The 18,856-nt window shown below is 41.6% G+C and overlaps 2 protein-coding genes across 6 annotated transcripts in view; both read left to right on the top strand.

The window, feature by feature from the left end:
* The window catches only part of LOC132956101 (uncharacterized), a 13,678-nt gene extending 2,574 nt beyond the window's left edge, over nucleotides 1-11,104 (top strand). For 2 of the 4 annotated variants that reach the window (XM_061029275.1, XM_061029276.1), the window contains exons 2-6: nucleotides 5,791-6,356; nucleotides 6,455-6,823; nucleotides 7,015-10,290; nucleotides 10,391-10,444; nucleotides 10,574-11,104. In XM_061029275.1, coding sequence (XP_060885258.1) covers nucleotides 5,966-6,356; nucleotides 6,455-6,823; nucleotides 7,015-10,290; nucleotides 10,391-10,444; nucleotides 10,574-10,599 — 4,116 coding nt within the window. In that variant the 5' untranslated portion in view covers nucleotides 5,791-5,965 and the 3' untranslated portion in view covers nucleotides 10,600-11,104. Of the gene's footprint in view, nucleotides 1-5,790; nucleotides 10,291-10,390; nucleotides 10,445-10,573 lie in introns of all 4 variants that reach the window. The other 2 variants (XM_061029277.1, XM_061029278.1) reach the window with 2 other exon arrangements.
* Nucleotides 11,105-16,385: 5,281 nt separating this feature from the next.
* Nucleotides 16,386-18,856, top strand: part of dennd5b (DENN/MADD domain containing 5B) — a 59,176-nt gene continuing 56,705 nt past the window's right edge. For both annotated transcript variants that reach the window (XM_061029526.1, XM_061029527.1), the window contains exon 1: nucleotides 16,386-16,729. In XM_061029526.1, the coding sequence (XP_060885509.1) occupies nucleotides 16,621-16,729 (109 nt within the window). In that variant the 5' untranslated portion in view covers nucleotides 16,386-16,620. The remainder of the gene's footprint in view (nucleotides 16,730-18,856) is intronic.

Below are 18,856 nucleotides of genomic sequence, written 5' to 3' on the forward strand. Positions count from 1 at the left end.
AGACACTGAAACACATATTCACACATGTAAACCATGTCCATTTAAATGAATTCACATTGCAATTTCCTTCCTGAGGTAGTTTGGACACGAGGTCTTTAAACACGCTGTATGAAACAAGAGAGGGCAACTTGGCTATCCTCTGAAGGTCATTCCATATAATGGGTGCAGCAACACAAGGCAGTCTTTCCCCATTCAGTTCTAAACCTTGGTGTTTTCAAAGTTATCCAGTTTTGAGACTTAGTCAAATGGCTCGATATGTTTATGGACAGGAGAGTAGTAAGGTAAGAAGGGAGTTCACCTATGAGTCCCTTGTAAATAAATACTGTGCTGCTTTCTCCGTTGACCCAACGAGGACCAGCCTACAGAACGATAAAGGTCACAGTGATGAGTTCAAAATCTGTCGCCTGTGATAAAGCGAAGAGCACTGTGGTATAAGGCTTCAAGACAGAAGCAGATTGTGTCTCCATATTCCAAAACGGGCAGTATTGTGGCCTGGACAATCTTTTTTCTATTATGCACTGTTAGGCAGGATTTGTTCATATACAGAAAACCAAGTTGCGGTCTTATTTTTCCAGATAAACAAGAAATGTGAGACCTATACGACAAATCTTGATCTAAACAGATAAATATTTTAACTCAATGTTTACATTGTCTACTGTTGACATGTACAATGGCCCGGTCGGAATCCTGACTGATGGGGAGTAAGACTGTTATTTTCAATTAAAAAATCGCGCAGTTGCTGATTTACCAGTGATTCAAAGACCTTCGCCAAGCAAGAAAGTTTAGAGATGGGTCGGTAGTTGTTAAAGGGTAGTTAGTTCAAAGGATTTCCCCCCCCCCCCTTTTGAATAGTGCATACGCGCAGGACTTTTAAATAAAATGGCTCACCATAGTGTGTGTAGTACTGTATGAAGGCATACACTTCCTATAGAATATATACAGTAAATGCTAATTACTCTTGCTGTGACCTCTCTCTCTTTCCTTCTGTACTCTTCCTTTTCTCTGAAGTTTGTCAGCCTTAGCTAAAGCTTTCTTTCTGTCACTTGCTGACTGTCTGCAATGAAACGGGACATAAAGCAAAATATCAAGTTAGTTTATAATATTGAAGTTCAGAATATTGATTTAAAAATATAGTTTGTATGGTTAAATTCTCATTACGGAAACACAAGTTCTCTCTACCGCTACTGGACTTAAATTGTAGCGGTAAGTGAGAATGGTGTTTCGGAGGAGCCATAGCATGCTAACAATAGGAGAGCCATAATGACTAAGCAAATTTTTACTCAATGAACATAATTAGACATAACTAAGTATATTTCCAAAGTAAATTTTGAAACTAACATTTTTCTTATTGTAGAAAACAACAATATCGAATTCTATCCTTAAGAAGCGCAGGTGTAGGATTTGCTGCAAATTGTTGGTCTAGGTGGAGTATCGAGGCTGTGAGGTCAGATATCTTACTTTTGCGGAGTTTGTTGGCATGAGATGTGTAAGAGATTATTTGTCCACGTAAAAAGGCTTTTAAAGCTTCCCAGCGGATAGATGAAGTGTCTGATTCATGATTAGTCTCAAGAAATGTGTTGATTTCATTGGAAATATAAGCGATAAAGTTTGGGTCAGAAAGGAGAAGAGGACTGAAACGCTAAGACCTGCTTGAGGTTTTCTCGCGTAAAGAAAGTTCAAGTTTGAGAGGCGCATGATTTGAAATGACAATGCTTTGATAGTCACAGGCTGTCATCGAGCCTAGTAAAAAGGCGTCGATAAAGAAATGGTCAATTCGCGAGTACGTTTTATGCACTTGGGAGAAAAAAAGAGTAGGACCTCGAGGATGGGAATTTGAAGCGCCAAGGATCAACATAGTTATAGGCAGGGTCCGAAATGAACACCCGCCAAGCACCAAATGCGGGTAGATTTTCCATTTGGCGAGTACTTTTCGGAGGGCAGTGTAATGTGTTGAATGTTGAATTATGGGTACAAAAAAAACTGTTTACAATGTGAGCCAAAAATATTTGTGTGTATTTAGTGCATTTAACCTGTCAAACCAAATTGTAACTTGTCAACGCAATAAAGTCACACGAGCATGAAGCCAAAATAGTCCCATAGCAACCACAAACCAAAGAGGGGAGGAAGGGAAGTCTCAGGCAGTTCGTGACCAACGAAAACAGTTGCCAGTGTGAAAGCAAAAATAATTCTAGCCGACCGGAGAGTCGGAAAATATATCGGGCTACATCGTCGTGACATAGAAAAAAATGAATTAATCATTAGCCAAGAGAAAAATAGTCGGAAACCAGACTAGTCTGGAAAAACAGCCCATAAAGAGTATGCTGAGCAGAAACAGTTTGTTGAAAGAAATCACGAGTAGTGTAACTTAGCCTACCGTGTGCTGATTACACATTTGCAGTTGGAGGACTCGAAACATCCTGAGAGGCAAACAGATTATGTTTAAAGGGTAACTAAAACCCATATTTTCAGTTGGAGTGCTCTACCCTGGAATTTAAAAAATGCATTTAGAATGTCAATGTATCAACTTCGAGAAGGAGGGGGGCAGGGGGGTAAGACACGCCCACTCACTCCTTTGCGCAGATATCAGCCGCAACATGATACAATGTTTGCCCCACACACACAGTGGCTCAGTGCGCATGTGTGTGGGTGGGGGGAGCGAGTGAGGAGAGAGAACGAGGCGAGTGTGTGTGTGTTCGGCAGGTGTGTGCGAGAGGCATGTTATGATGCCGGGGACCGGAGCAGAATAAGCAGGAGAATGTATCAACTTTGAGAGGGAGGGGGGCACGGAGGTAAACTCGCCCACTCGCTCCTTATCAGCTGCAACATGATACAATGTTTGCCTCACATACACTTGACTCTCCACAGTTCGCCGAGTCGGGTGATGAGGTTGGGTGATGTGGGCATGCACACAGCCGTTAGAATTTTTCAAATGGAAGGGCAGACACTATGCACATTTCTAACACAATATTTCAATACTTTGTACTCAAATGTCGAGATTGGGACTTGGATTGATCCATAACACTACTTAATACTCAAATACAGAGGTTTATAGTTGGAAAAAGTGGTTTTAGGGTTTAGTCACTCTTTAACAAGACAGCTCACCACCAGAAAGTCACATAAGAGGTGCTAGCAGAAGCCCCCGTGGTCGTCGGTATGTGCTTGTTAAAAAAGTCCAGAGCCTCAGACGAGCTAGTAAAGCTCACCTTATCGTTGTTCCACACGAAAACCAGATGAGCGGGATGGTAGAGGCGGAAAGAGATGTTAGCCTGATGGAGCGTGCGGTGAACGAGGCGCAAAGCCAGGCCACCTCCGGGCTGATGTCCGGAGTGAATCCGCTTACCCTGGTACAAGAACGGCCACCTCGTGGCGACTGGCGAGACACAGCACCAGCTGGCGTACTCTGTAGCTGTGCATACGAACCAAAAGTGGCCTTGGCCTGTCCCCCGCGGTCCGGTGGGCTCGGTCAATGATGATGGGCATCTCAAAAGCATTAGGGCCAAAAACTTCATGAAGGAGGTTACTGACAAAATTAGCCGGTTCGGGCATCTCTGCAGATTCGGGCAGGCCGATTATGCGGATGTTCTCTCTTTGCGTGGTTACTCAGATAGTCTAGTTGTTTTTCGACTTTTTTTGTCAGATTGGCTAACTAGCCTCGCTGTAGAGTTAGCCGACATTAATGTTGACAAATCTTTCGTTTTCTGCGCCGCTTTTGGCATGGTTACAGTCTGTGAAGTCTTGCGTAACCGTAGGTCAAGAAAATACTTCTCAAAAGTTTGCAGAAGCACTAATAATATCAAAATCAGCAGGAGCTGCGATGAGACCGTCTAACACACGCTCATGCTTGACCGGAACATAATCAAGGCCTGATGGAGTGGGGGAAAACTGGAATTGTATGCAACTGAGATCAATATCTAAAAACTATTCCACTGGTCTTGCATGGATTATTTATGAACTTGTACATTATGTGTTGACATGTTTTCTGATGGACCAGCGGTCGCCGTATTCTTAACGGTTTGGTGTTTTCTTCTTGTAATTCTTAGTGTTTATAATCTAGATTTTCTTGGTGTTTATAAAAGCTCACTTTGCAAATGCATCTAATTGTTTCTGTCCAAATTAGTCCCAATGACGTTTAATGTGTTGCACAAAAAAGTAAAAAAAAATATAACCAGCATTGCATTTTTTGAAGTCTGCAAAAATATCAGACATTATAAGTCATCATAAAGTTAGAAAATTTCTGTAGGTACCCAAAAGCTAAAGGTGACAAGAGAATCCGGTGCTGACCACAGATTTGCATTGCTGTCACTGTATCTTGGTAATTCATTTTGACCCATCTGTTTATAGGTCGCCCACTCGCTGTATCTCAGTAGGAAGTGTCTTCTAAATTTACTGTTGATCAGTTTTCAGTCATTACAAAAACAGGCAATATTTAGGCAATATGTTTTATATATTTATTCATGTATGTAAAGTGTCTTTTAGTTCACAGCACAGTATGAAAACCTAACCTAGAGAGTTGATCAGGTTTCATGCTGTCTTCCTAACACTTTAGAGCCTAAAGCTGTTGGTCTTTGTAGACAGCTCTTTAGGCCAGATATCCAACCTCTTGTGTAAATGCAGTCATGTGACTGTTTTGCCTGGTAAATAAATAGTTGAACAATGAGTCTCTCGAGGTACAGTCTGTGGTAGAGAGAAGATTAGACACTCCTGTTGGGCCTTTTAGTGTTGGTTAAGGGACTGCTATTTGAGTATTTGAAATCTTTTGGGACATTGAAGGTCATATGCAAAATACACTTTACCATGTTTAACACTATTATGTGTCCATAGTCTGTCTTCACCCCCCCCCCCCCCCAATATTCTTTTCAGTAATCTACAGAATACATTAAGCGTACCAATGTTCGCTACTGTGGGGCTACTCGTCAAATCTTTAAGATTAAGAAAAGGGGCTCTTCCCTAAGGCCATTGATTTTGTGTAAATGTTGATCAGTCCAAATGTGTACAGAAGCAATCTGAAACAACAGCATGGTTCACTGTAAATCTGACATACAAGCTCTTTAAAGACTCTTCAGTTGTCATCATTTCAATGGATAAGTTGGCATAAGAGCTTTCTGTTGTATTGGGAACTAGAATTGAATAATGCCTTGTGGGGCCGGTTGCACCAAGTCGTCTTAACTAAGACTGGTCTTAACTCCTAAATTGGTTGAACTTCAGCTTAGACTTAACGATGCCCTGTCTTAGCAATGTGCATTTTTGTGAATAACCACAAATCTCACTTCCCAATGATTCGTTAAAGAAATTTCAGTTGATTGATGAAAACCTGCCTAATGTGCCAACACCATGGACAGCTTTAATTCTATAAGAATCTGCAGCATTGGTGACGGTGCTGCGTTGCAGTCTAATACACTGCAAGATGAGGTGAGATGATGAGGCATACCATCATTATCGGTTTTAGAATGTTGTTACTATAGTGACGACCAAGCTTCCAACTTCCCGCCTCCTCTCCAGGCGCAAGTTTTATGACAGGTCTTAGCGAGAAGAAGGCACAAGCCCTGGTGTTGAAACCATCGTGTCTGTCTGGTCGGACTTGGAATGTCAGGTTAAGAACGACTTAGCTTTAGACCAGGCATGATCCATGTTGGTGTAACCGGCTCCTGGAATCCCTTTTTATAGCTACAGCCATATCAGATGGAAATCTATGTATTGATTGTATTTGGGTACTGAATTTCTTTGCCAGTATCATGCTTGTAAAACAGCCGAACACTAATTGTCATGTTTTATTCATCTCTTTAACCCAAGGTCCCTTAACTGAAGTCATCGCTTGAAGGATCACAGGATTCATGCAATGTAATCTAGAAGACTGCACAGCTGAGACGGGGTCGGTACAACTTGAGTAACACAAGTGCTATCACATCACGTCAAGACTATACCCCGTACCAGTGTTTTGACATGTACATGTACATGGAACTCAAACATGGTAGCAACTCAATGTCCTGAGAAGCTCAGGCTTGCGCACACACCTTCTCAGTGGCAACCAGACAATACGCAATCCCATCATAACTCTTATGGACTCCCTCGCCAACCTGAGTCACAGCCAATCCTAAGCAGTGCAGGATTCCATTGTCGTGGACAACACGTGGTTTACGCCAATCAAAACTGGAGTGGTGATTTTGGACCTTGTAAAATCATTAAAACTGGACTGCAACTAAGACAACATTCAAATTGCGCTTGTCCATCCTTTCCAAGTCTTGCAGCACTTCAGGGAGACAGTCTTGAAATTGCAACACAGCCATCTCCATTACAGGATATGTATTCTGTACCTGAGAAGAAGACTTCCCACCCCATGTTGCAAGCCTCACTGAAAGGTAATCCTCCAGATTTAAGTCCATAATAACTCTCCTGTCTTCTTCGTCAGACCAACCTATTGTCCAACTTGAACTAAAAACAAGTGCTACTTTTTCAGATGGAAGACACTGCAAGAGACTACAAGTGAAAGGTAGACTTGAATCTATGAAACGTGGATGGGCTGGAATACACAACATGAATCATTCAGAAGGAAGTCATTCAAGCTCCAATCAGAACCACCCATCTTCCTCCACTCAGGAATGGGAGGAACGTATGATAGCCATTGTTGACAAAATGGTTGCAAATATTCGGCGCCAAAATGTAGAACACACTTCCTCCAACATTGTTGCTAACCAGCCAACTGCTGTGGCTACAAAGGCAGGTGAAGAGAACAGTTCAGAAGGCAGCAAGGCAAATTCTGAGCCAATACCAGAGTTGAAAGAGGCAGCTCATTCTGCTACATCTGCATTGGAGAAGGATTCCACAGGTACATTACTTTCTTCTATGCGTCACTTGAATATGATTTGCAACCAGGAGAACGCTTGTATGTAACCATTCCTGATAAGGCCGATGGCAGACTTGTGTATTTGGTCGATTGTGAATATAAAAAATGTGTTCATACGAATGCAGAAAGTTTCCCCTGGAATATCGATAACATTCATCTCTTTACATCCACAGAGTATCCTAGGATTATGAGGAATGTTGCAGCCACTTGCAATAAGGGTGGAGATGAGACTATGACCACAGCTCCAGATGTGCCCTTGGATGAACTGACTGAGGACCAGCTCAATTCATCACCTGACTCCAGTCCTTCTCAAGAAGAAAATAAGCCTCTTCAGTTGGATATGAGGAAGACTGTGAATGATACCAATCAACTACCTGGGGTTTCTAAGCCTCTCAAAGGCATAGCCGAGGAGCATAAATTGGACGGAGGCATACAATCAGTGGAGGGATTGTGGTTTGGCAAAAAACATGGTGTGGTGCAAGTCTCGGAGGAACTTCAAACAAAGTCTGTTTCTGAGGAGAAAACAAGTTCTGAACCTTTTAGTCATGATGCATGTTCAGTGTTTTCATCACCTGAACCGAGTATTGCATTACCTGAAAACAAAGTCAAAGTACAGACTGGTCAATTGGAAGGCATTTGTGAGGAAGCATTTGTTGTGAAAACTGTGCGTGATCCAGCATACGAAGACATTTCAGATGATAGTCAAATGAGTGAGGAAGCAATTGCCAAAACATTTTTAAAGAATCCAGAATATGAAGACATTTCAGATGATGGTCAAATAAAAGGCATGGGTGAGGAAGCAATTGCTTTAAACATTGTAGGTAGCCCTCTGTATGAAGACATCTCTGAAGATGACATGTCACAGCCAGCCACCAAACTCCCTCTTCCACACACTGAGGAGTCAAGTTTTTCAGCACCCCTTGAACAACTTCAACATACAAGAGAAGATGAAAATTCAAAAACTGGAAATGTGTCGATGGAAAGGCTGTCTCAAGTAACTAAACCAAATGATAAGCAATCCCTGAAAAGGGGAGTCTCTGCAGATGAGCAAGGGAATGAGAAGAAGCCGGCTACACCCAAGATTGAAACGTTGGATTTGAAACAATTAAACTGTCATTCATGTTTCAATGAATCTGATGATGAAAACCACTCATTTTTACGTAGCTCTGCTGATTTGAAATATGAAGTGATGGATGATCATACTGATGATGATGATGATGATGACTGGATAGTAATACCTTTAACAATCTCTGACCTGAGATTTGATCAAGAAACTGAAAATCAGGAAGGCTTAGGAATAGTTAAGCTTGATAATGGTGAAGCTGATGCCACAGAAAAAAAATTCAACACAAATTGCACTCCTTGGCAAGGCCCAGAACCAACTTTAGCTTTTTCCAACATAGAGGTATTTGAAACAGTTGATAGCTTTGTACAAGCCACAGAGGTACAAATACTAAATCGATTTGAGGTAGCATACTGGAGCTCTCCTGACCATGACGTTGATTACACAAAACAATTGCATGTACCTGAGAACAGTCGAGAACAGTTATCTGAGGATGAAGACAGTTATGACACTGAAGACAGCTGTGATTACCCGTCTGAAGCAAAGCACAATCGTTTGACTGTCTCCAGGAAGTTGCTGGAGCACAGTTCAGTACCTCCAACCCCAGCAGCAGATGGTCCTTCATCTAGAAATGAGGTAGAAGATAAGGTCACATCTTTGAAAGATGGCCAAACCAAGAGCTTCTACGATTTCAAAGAAAAAATTCAACAATTAATTGGAAAAAAGACTGGCTTTGGACAAAATAAGACCTGTGGACAAAATATTTCAGAAAATGTAGTACTCCTTGAACTTGACCCGGAGGGTGAAATTGGCCAAAGAAGGAGAAAGAAGGCAAAAAGGAACAGGGCATTTCGTTCAGGCTCAGAAAACAGTGAAGATGCCTCGTTAAGTCAACACGGGAGAAATTCACCTATTACACACAGAAAGACAGAAAAACCAACGATTTTAAACAATAGTCCAATAATTATTGATTCTGACCCAGAAGAAGGAGAGACGGAGAGAAGGATGCTAATCAACAGCCCAATTATTGTTGTTACGGACTCGGAGGATGAAGGTGAAAAAAACTGCAAAAAGAAGGCAAAGAGATATTCCTCTTCTGGCTCAGAGGATAATGGTTATCTTATATGTATTGACGAACCACCACCTCAGCGGAATGAAGCACCTGTGCCTCCTGCAAACTCACAACACTTGTCTAACCTACCCGATACAGACAATAATGAAGTGATGCAGGATATGTGTTCTGACTTTACTCTCAGTGGGAGTGGACAGCTAAGTAAAGCTACAGAATGCTTTGAGAGTGTTAAACACAAGGCCAACAGACAAACCGATTCAGAAGACACTGATGAAGAAGTAAGAAAAAAACATCCACGTAAAAAAGCAGCAAATACAAAGACAGTTCTCCCATCAACTTCAGAAGATAATGATGATCCCTCAATGGCCAGAAATCACAGACCTTCACCTGAACCTATGAACCCCCTTTTTGTGGCCAACAAAAAGTCTGAAAAAGATAGACTGTCTTCTGAACACTCTGCAAAGAAACAGCTCCAGGACGGGAAAGCAGAAACCACTGTGCGTTGTAATTCTGTAGTTCCTCATCTTTTTTCAAATGGTATTGAACACAATGGGCACTTGGAACTTACGAGGAAAGCTGAAACTCAGACTCCGAAGAACCAAACATCATGCAGTAAAGTCTGCAAAAAGAATGAACGGCACTTAACTGGAAGTAAGGTTCAGGAGAAGGTAGCTAACCCCCCACTGGTTTCAAGACAATTTTCATTACCTAACCATGTAGGCCCATCAACCTCCAACAGCAGTTTGTCTTCCACAAGTGGACCACTAACTGATACAAGACGAAGTTCAGCCTCAACAAGCGGTTTGCCTTTGTCTGGTGTGTCCAGACATACATTAAACTCTGCTAATCTTCCTAGATCTGAGCAGAGCACATCTACACTCAGACATTTGACCTCATCCAGAGTCAAGCGGTCTCGCTCATTAAGCAGCTCTTCAACAATAGATCCACCTTCCTCTCCCACAATAGCCCCATCATCTTCAGGGAGGAAAAAAGTTCTAGAAATATGGAGTAATGAACACATAGTAACCCAATTCAGAAAAAGGGGCTATGGAAAAGACGTTTTAAGAACCAGAAATGATGATTCATTGAGGGAAGGTAGATCAGGAAGTGATCAAAGTGAGTCAAGGAGAGAAGCCAGACCAGAACCTAGTCACAGTGGTTTGTCGAGGGAAGCTAGACCAGAATCCCGTCACGGTAAGAGAGCCAGGCAGACGCACAGTTCTCTTCTGAATTTAGCCCCACTGATGAAAAAATCCATAACTGACTACAAAGGGGTGCCAAAGGCGAAAAATCGGGAACCTGCAAGGGAACAACGTGCGTGTTTTTTAAAGTCTTAAATGTATTTATGTCTTAAATAAATTCATACTTTGTCTCTGTTCTGAATTAATGTTGCTAACCGTCATTCTTACCACAGGTGGCACTGTGGGTGAGAATTACAAGTGGTCAGCCGAGAGAAAGCCAAACAAAGGTGATAGTTAGCATATTGCCTCGTTTATTTTACAACTGACCAAAGCATAATGCAGTTTAATGTTTTTTTTTTTATTCCAAGATACAAGTATAATTCCCTTTTCTCTTGCTCACTGCTTCCTGATTCTAGGTCCCAGCAGAGACGGGATGCAGTGATGAACTCCTGCAGGACCTCATGAGAAAAGATTCATGTGTCTCTTACCCAACTTTGTTTTGTTCCCACAGGAACAGATGATTGATGGGCCAAAAAATCCAGTTACTGTTGTAACCAATTCTTTGAATTTTTTCAGACTTTGTATATATTTCAATGACATACAGCGTGATGTATATAACAGAATATTTTGTATTTTAGCTGCTTGTGTGTATGTATATATTCATTTTGTAAATATGTCGGCTGTTTGTGGTACTTTAATTTTTTTTTATTGATTTGTTTGAGCATTTGTTCATCAGCTACCTCAATAGGCATCAACATAGAGCATAAAGCTGTTTCCTTATTTTGCTCTGAGTATGTTCTGGACATTAAACTGTGAAGTTCAGCTGTCTAATATCTTTATTTTTTATATCATTCTTTCCCTCTTTGTAAACTGTAAATAATAACTCTGATTGCACCATTCCTACTTCCTTTTAAAATGTCAACGGTGAAATATAAGACGCGACTTAATCTATTAACACATTATGTTTTGTGTTAGAGCTGTTGTTTTTGGTGACTAAACTGTTATGTAAAACTCAGGAAATGTAAGATGGTTTGAAGTCATGACCCACTTTTGTTTCATGAGTAAAAACCAAACCACCAAACAAATAAACGTGATGTAAGAATTGATTGTAACAGTTGAGCCCCATCCCTGAAGTTGTCACAAAGCACATTACCAGGGCTGTATGACTTGGGTAAGGACAGTCACAACACACCAAAGAGGCTCTTTACACTGTATTAAGCTATTCCCTTTGTGTGACCTTGTTTGTGCATTACTGAATGTTGCCTAGGATTGCTTAATCATGAGTCCCAAGGGAGTTATGTAAGGGAGTTACTTTTGCCAAAACATTTTTTGACCTTTTTTGGTCATGAATCTGGAACACAGACATCTTGTGAAGAAAAAGAAGAACAAGCCGGTCGAAACAAGAACAGCAGGATGCAGGCGGTCTCACTGAACTCCTGGTCGCTGAAGAAGTGACAATATAATTTCCCGTCTGGGATGGAAAAAAAAGGTTAATTATCTACTCATACATCCATCCATTAGAGCAGAGGCGGATCCGACTGGTGGAGGGACACTTGAAGTTTTATTGGTCACCCAATTTACAGTAAGTTCTGACCAGTCTTTTCTTCGGTTCGGACCAGTCTTGTCTTCGGTTTTGGAAGTCTGTTGGTTCTCTTTGAATTGTACTCTTGAGATTAACTTGTACCTTTACATACAGCTTCCCTGAGTGGGCCTGGACATCCTGCCATTGTACCTTTACATACAGCTTCCCTGAGTGGGTGTGTATGTCTCTCTTCCTCTGCATGGTGACAGGGCATACTGTTGTAGAGCGAGGGGTTGACGGGAAGAAAAAAAAAACATGTATGAAACATGTTTCAGCCTCAGAGTGAAGCATAAACAAGCTGATGGAAGCTGATGTGAACACAGAGCTCAGAACAACAAGCCCAGAGGCAGTTTGACTTCACTTCCTTTTTTTTAAAAGGAATGCATTACTTGATGTATTGAGTTAGAAATCTGGTATATTAATGTTTAAAATGTGGCATATTATACCTTTAAAGTATTCCTGTTTGTACTTTAAATCGTGGCTGAGGGTATTTATCTTCTCACGAGTCTGTAAAGATTTTGGAGACGAAGAGTTATATGTTGCATCTTTCGCACGATCCTGAGAGAGAAGTTGAGGCCCAGGAGCCCGTTTCTGAAAGAAGGTTTTGTGCAAACTCTGAGCCAGTTAACCCTGAAATGAGGGAAACTCTGGGTTTCAGAGGAGGAGGGCACTCAAACCCGAGAAAGACGGACTGAATGAAAGAATGAGGATATCTGAAAAGAGGGAGAAACTCAGGGTTCATTGAAGAAAACCTGCTCCCGACCAGGTTAGGTTCCTCTCCCTCTGGAACGGCCTGGTCGCCTCCCTCTTTCAGATATCCTTATTCTTTCATTCAGTCCGTATCACACTCATGTTAGTAAAGATTCACCATTTGTCTGAATAAAAATACAGGTTGTTTTAATATGATAGCCTATGTTAGGTAGGCATTACTACAGCGTATATTGTCACCTGTTGCCATGGTGAATCGTATAATCGGGGCTCCATTCATGTTGGCATTTTATCGTCGTGGTCTACGCGCTGAACACCGAGTGGACCTACTCAGAGTTTATTTAACTAATTCAAATTTGCTGATCTGGAACCTGAAAACTCAAATCAAATCAACTCAGCTCAGGGTTAGACTGAGGATTTGTTGAACCTTCTTTCAGAAACAGGCCCCAGGTCTGAAGACACCGACAACATCTGTCTGTTCCTCTCTCTCTTTCTCTATAAGCCCCTGGTGTGTGTGTGTGTGTGTAAGCGGGGGACGTCGCATTCTCTTACTTTTCTCCATCCCAGTGTGTGTGTGTATGTGTGTGTTTTCCCAGGGACGCCGAGTGTTGCTTTGCATTTCTAGCCACATTATAAAACCCAAGACTTTGATTAAAGGAGAGATATGTAACTGGCACCTAGTGTTTATGAAATGAAAGAAAGTATCACCAGACACGTCTGCCCAGGAGAGTCATGAAGCCAATAATGATCTCTCTTGAACATACAGAAACAGTTGTATTTATGGACAAACCCCACTGGAGAACATATGCTTCTCGTTATGGGGCTTCAAAAACATCATGTTTGGCAATTCTCTTACACAAAGCCTTAAGGTAAACATTCAACTGGAGGGGTTCCTATACCGGTCTCAGATACAAATTATTTTCAGATGTGTGTGTTACACAACATTAAAGGAGCAGTGTATGACCTCTGTCCTAGATATTTCAGACACCTCAGGTACAATCACTTCTATCTGAACCAGTTCTCTTGCCCGCTTCCATCGCTGCAACACCTGTTGGTTTGACCTGATAACTGCTCTCATATCTGGCAAATGTGGGGGTGCCATAAAACCGCCTACCTTCTCTGGTCCAAACAAATCCAGAGCATTCAGGACCAGAATCTAAAGTTAGAAGGAGGACATACTGGCTGCTGCATTGTTGTCAGAGAAGCCAGCACTTCAACATAGCATGTTTCCTTAATGTCTGATCATATAGTTGTTGTGGAGCAAAAGCTCCTAAACAATCAAACTGAGACGCATAGCTTGTGATTGGAGGATCTGTTTTATTTCAATTAGAGCAGTTCTTATATACCATCTTCGACATCCTTTTTTGGGCAATTAGATCATTGAACACTTACATATCTGACAACTTGGCCATTGTATAGTTCCTAGAATGTCTTGTTTTTACAGGATTGACACAGGCTGGGCGTGGGTATGCATCTTGGGACAGATGTGTGTGTGTGTGTGTGTGTGTGTTTGTGTACATGCCAAATCAAGTTCCCGTTAGGTGACCGAATAAGAAGGTCAGTTAAACACTGCAAAACTCCAACATAGTAAGATCACTTTATCATTTCAGTCACTACACATCTAACTGATTGCTCCTTTAATGTTTGAAAATATGAAACGGACGTCTGAATGTATTAAATAAAAGTTTGAACACATGAATGAAAGTCTGAATTTCTGTTAAACCAATTTGAATGTGTGAAGTGCAAGTTTGAATCTTCATTAAAGGTTTGGATGTACTTGATTAAAATGTTAATAATTCAATACTTCTGATAACTATAAAGTGTGTTTATGTTATTGTGTTTGAATATATAAAGAATGAAGATTGAATGAAATAAAATTAACTGAATAAAATCGTTTCTCATCAAGGCAAGGGCGCCATCTTGTGTTTGTAATGTGTATCTTGTGGTAGTGGTATGTCATCAGGTCATACTGTATGTAACTATCAACAAAAACAATGAAACTACACTTTTTTAAAGATTTATGTTTCAGCTTTTTGTGACTTTGGAAAGGAGCCACAGGTAGGATTTGAGCCTGGGGCGCACGCACTAACCACTGCGCCACCAGTGCTCCAAAACTATACTATTATACTTTGATAAAATATGTCTACACATTCATATAGAAAGAAAGAGAGAAAGAAAGTGTAATCATGTTCGGTCAGATCACCTCATGTGAATCCTTGTTTGCTCTCAAAGAGGGATGGTCAGCTACGCTTGGCCCTTGAGGTAAACTGTACTGCAGGACTCCAGGTGAGTTTGACCCAGCTGACATGTAAACACAGACAAGGTGGTGTGACTTTTATTTAGCAATGCAGCTCGGTTTGGCCTTTGAATGAAATCCCCTGATGCATGATGATCTGAAGGTTGTCCAGAATGGAGCCAGACAAACTAAAAGAAATAAGACATTTTATCGAGAGGAAAATCAGCGTTGTCATCCCAAAATAATAATAAGATTAATGAGCCGAACCCTTATGAAACAGAAGAAATTTACTTCAGGGTTCTACTTCAGATATCACAGGGAAACAGAATAACTGTATGGATGTTTGACTTGCACATGCACAAATATTTAGTCCTCTTCTGTACTGGTAAATGTAAAGGGAATCAAATGTACCTCAAGGTGCAGTGTTGATTCTGAACACTAGATGGGGGTCTAAGTCCAAAACCAGGATGAAGTCAGCAGCAGCTCTGTTAACATTCAGGGGCCTTTATTGCTATAGAAGAATGTATTTATACCCCGTTGTCTGTCTTTTATTAAATGTTCGACTTGTTTATTGAATCTGATGATGACAATTCTGCATTTTTCTCTTAAAGGGGACATATTATGAAGAATCCACGTTTACAGTGTTTTTGAACATATATTTGGGCAACCTGAGTGTCTACTGACCCACAAAATGTGAAATAAACCCATCCAGTCCTTTGTTTGTGGTCTGTTTTAAAACACATAGATAAATGCTCCGTTTGAAATGTGCTCTCCTTGTGATGTCACAGTGGGATTCTGATTTAAATTTTTTTTAAAAACCCTCCCCTCCCCTGGTATCTCCACCCATGGACTCCACCCCCAGCCTAGAGCAAAACTTTAGCGCAGGTCGGGGGGGGGGGGCTCAATGCATTTAAAGAGACACACACACCAAAACGGAGCGTTCTGAGAGAGCTGGTTTATACAGGGTCACAAACCTCCTCTGGTGTTTGATTCATGTTATTGAGCAAAGCACAGCACAGATGTTTCATTTAGACCACAGGGGGACTGTTTGAAAAGGTGGAGAAGGGGGATAATACGTCCTCTTTAACTTGAACAATAATAAGAAACTGCTCTGACCCCGGCGACATGAAACAACACAACAACAAGAGAACTCATGTTTTCTATTTATTTTCCACAAAATGAGTTACATTTTCAAAATCTCGGGCAAACCGCTGAAATAAGCTCGTTATCATAAAATAACTGAGTACAATGAACTGTTTTGATCCATGTCCTCTCAGGGCTGAGTCTCAGAGATCTGACATGTTGAGAGCAGAAAACTAAAGATGATGGAAAAGTCTGATTCTGAGAATTAAAATATGAATCCGAGAATTAGAAAGAAATCTGATTCAGCACATGTACGCATACTTCTGATTCAGGGACTGACATTTTTATTCTTTCAATCTGCTTTCAAATTTTATTATTTTGTAATAAGGTCAGAAATTGTAGATTAAAGTCAAGACTCAGTTTAAATGTTCTCATGTGGCCTTAATCTTCTTTGAAATTATTATGTAACCAATAAAAAAAGAAAAGTATTGTTGTAAGTAAATAATCCGTCAGTAGGTGTCAGTAGGTGTCAGTAAACAGACTGTGGATAGCTGACTGGAGGAGCAGATTTGAATATCCCGCCCTTCCAGGAGAAGAGGCGGAGTCCCTCTCTCTCTCCCCGCAGCAGGCAGCAGTGTGTCGGGAAGCTCCGTGCACTCGGTCCGCAGAAAGCGAATAACACCCGAAAGAAACTCCAGTGCGCCATCAGGACGCTTTTATTAACACTCGGGAACCGATACAGAAGAGGTTTTTTTTTAACCGAGTCGAGCGTTATATCCACTTTCCCTTTGTTCCTTGTGAGATGTGTCTCCTGGAGGTCTGAGCAGCGGGCAGAGCTGCACACTGAAGCCGGGATGAGTGGGAGCTCCGCGGGGTCCGGCGCGGCGCCCTGCCGCCTGGTTCACTACTTTGTTATTTGTGGGATAGACACAGAAACTGGACTGGAGCCGGACGAGTTAGCAGGTAAGGAGCTTTGTCTGCTTTTTTTCTGCTTTGTTGGGAATATGAATGTGAACTCCAGGAGAAAAAGAACAACAGCTGAACACATTCGAGACGTATTATCCGGATTATCCCTCCAGAAGTTGGCCTTTCAATCAATCGATCCGTTTTTACAGAGAAAAGTTAGGCTACCTGAGAGCATGTTATGTGAAGAGCATGTGTAGATTATTATCAGAAACACAACTTTAATCCACTATGAGCAGAAGCCTGTAAACAAGGGGCATGGACAACTTTATTTGAACAGACATAAGTCTGGTCCTGAACCGAGCAGGACCAGACTTATTTGTGGACCTCATCCATCTGTCGCCTCTTTATTAGCTGAAGCTTAACGTGTGTGGATTTGCTGCAGGTTTCATAACTCGCATCATTTGCTCTCTTGCAGGTAGGGATGTTCAAATGAATCGTTTCTACGATGCATCGCGATGCGGACGATTCTGCATCCATGCCATTGTTGTTGACGCTGATTTCTAAATCACTTTGTAAATAATCAAAAGGGAGGTAGTAATCATCTGACGGCTTGACTCGATTGATGAAAATATAGACATGTGCAGTAGCCTCATATTCGAAAATTGAGCATGCAACACATCGCAATTCGTCATGAGTCTGTTGTGGCCCCTCCAGTCAGCGTTCATCCCCATTATGTTAAAAATAATCTGACACAAACACATTTTGTTGTGTGGCTGTTATGCATTAAAGTGTCTGTCGTCCAATTTGAGGGCTAGACAAGCATCATTCAGTGTTTTGAGTGAGTACAGTAAGATGGGGCCCCCTGAGGAAGGTTTCCGACTGTATATTTTGAGCCTCTGTTTATCAGTTTAAGTTTATCAGCCCTTGGGCCCGGGGTCCCAAGCAGTTGCCTGCCTTGCCTGTTGACAACCAGCACCTCTGATTCTAGGAATTGTAATCAAATTGAATCGTAAAACCAGGGAAGGTGCACAGCCTGCAGCATGGTTCCCATCGTCAGCCTCAGTGTCTCTGACTCGTGCACTGGCGTCATTTGAGGCTTTCAAGAGTTAACAGAGAGAGTCGGATATCGTTTCTGATTTATAATCTGATTTAAACTTCCTGTGCTGTGCTTTACCGCTCTCAACCTGTAAAAGTGAAACTTCAGTCAGGGACCAGAAGTTTTCCATCAGCACTTTCTAGGTCAGAGAAAACTGTGACAACATGAGAAGCTTCAACAAACCTATAAGGAACATTGAATCTCAGAATCCTTGGACGATCGATGGATCATCACGGGGATTATTCAAGTAAAAATGTCAGACATATCTCACGAGGATCTGCTGCGTTCTGTCTTTTTTTTTTCTGACTCATATCTGTTATGGAAGTCGTGCATGTACAGCTGTGGTGTTGCAGAAGGCAGACACGCTCATTTCTTGGCTCGGTTTCTGCACAATAACAGGCCTTTGGTATCGTCACAGAGGGGAGGTATCGACCTCCTCCTGAGTCGCTGAGGTGTTGCATCACTGCTTCTGTCTGTGCCAAAGTTCAGAAAAGCAAAGTCTACAATCTGAGCAGGGATTGAACCTTTAACCTGATTGTTAATGTTAGGAAAAAATGTACTCGCTTTCTTTTTTTAACCTTAGTTTACTTTACTGTGGTGCGAGGCGTTTTTCAAGTCCCTGGTTGTTTTGTTGATATGGAAGGTCTGCGTTGTGTTTTTGTCTGTGTGGGCTGTAGCAAGTCCTGAAGGTGACACTGATAATCTCCCACCATCCTAGAGTCCATATGCCCCTCAGTCTGCTCTGCTTGCATCTTTCACCTTTACTCGCCGAGCATCTGGTGTGTTTGCGACTCTGCGTGTGTTTTGTGTGCGGGTTAACTACGGGACAAGTCACCAGTCACTCCAGGGGTGATCTCTCTCGAAACAGAAATCTGCACGTGAAGCAGAATCTGTCGGCCACAGACCACAATTTGTGTCCGAAGTGTGGTTTGTTTCGAGGTCTTACTGACTGGTTCCATACTCAGCATTCATTGAGGAAACGTTGAGACATTGCAATTTGTTTAAAAATATTGTTTTGTCTTTACTTTTGGGGCTTTTTATGCCTTTTTATCTGAGAGCGGATAGATGAGGATAAGTAGTTGAGGGTC

The sequence above is a fragment of the Labrus mixtus genome, chromosome 22 (genome assembly GCF_963584025.1).
Source record: "Labrus mixtus chromosome 22, fLabMix1.1, whole genome shotgun sequence".
NCBI lineage: Eukaryota > Metazoa > Chordata > Actinopteri > Labriformes > Labridae > Labrus > Labrus mixtus.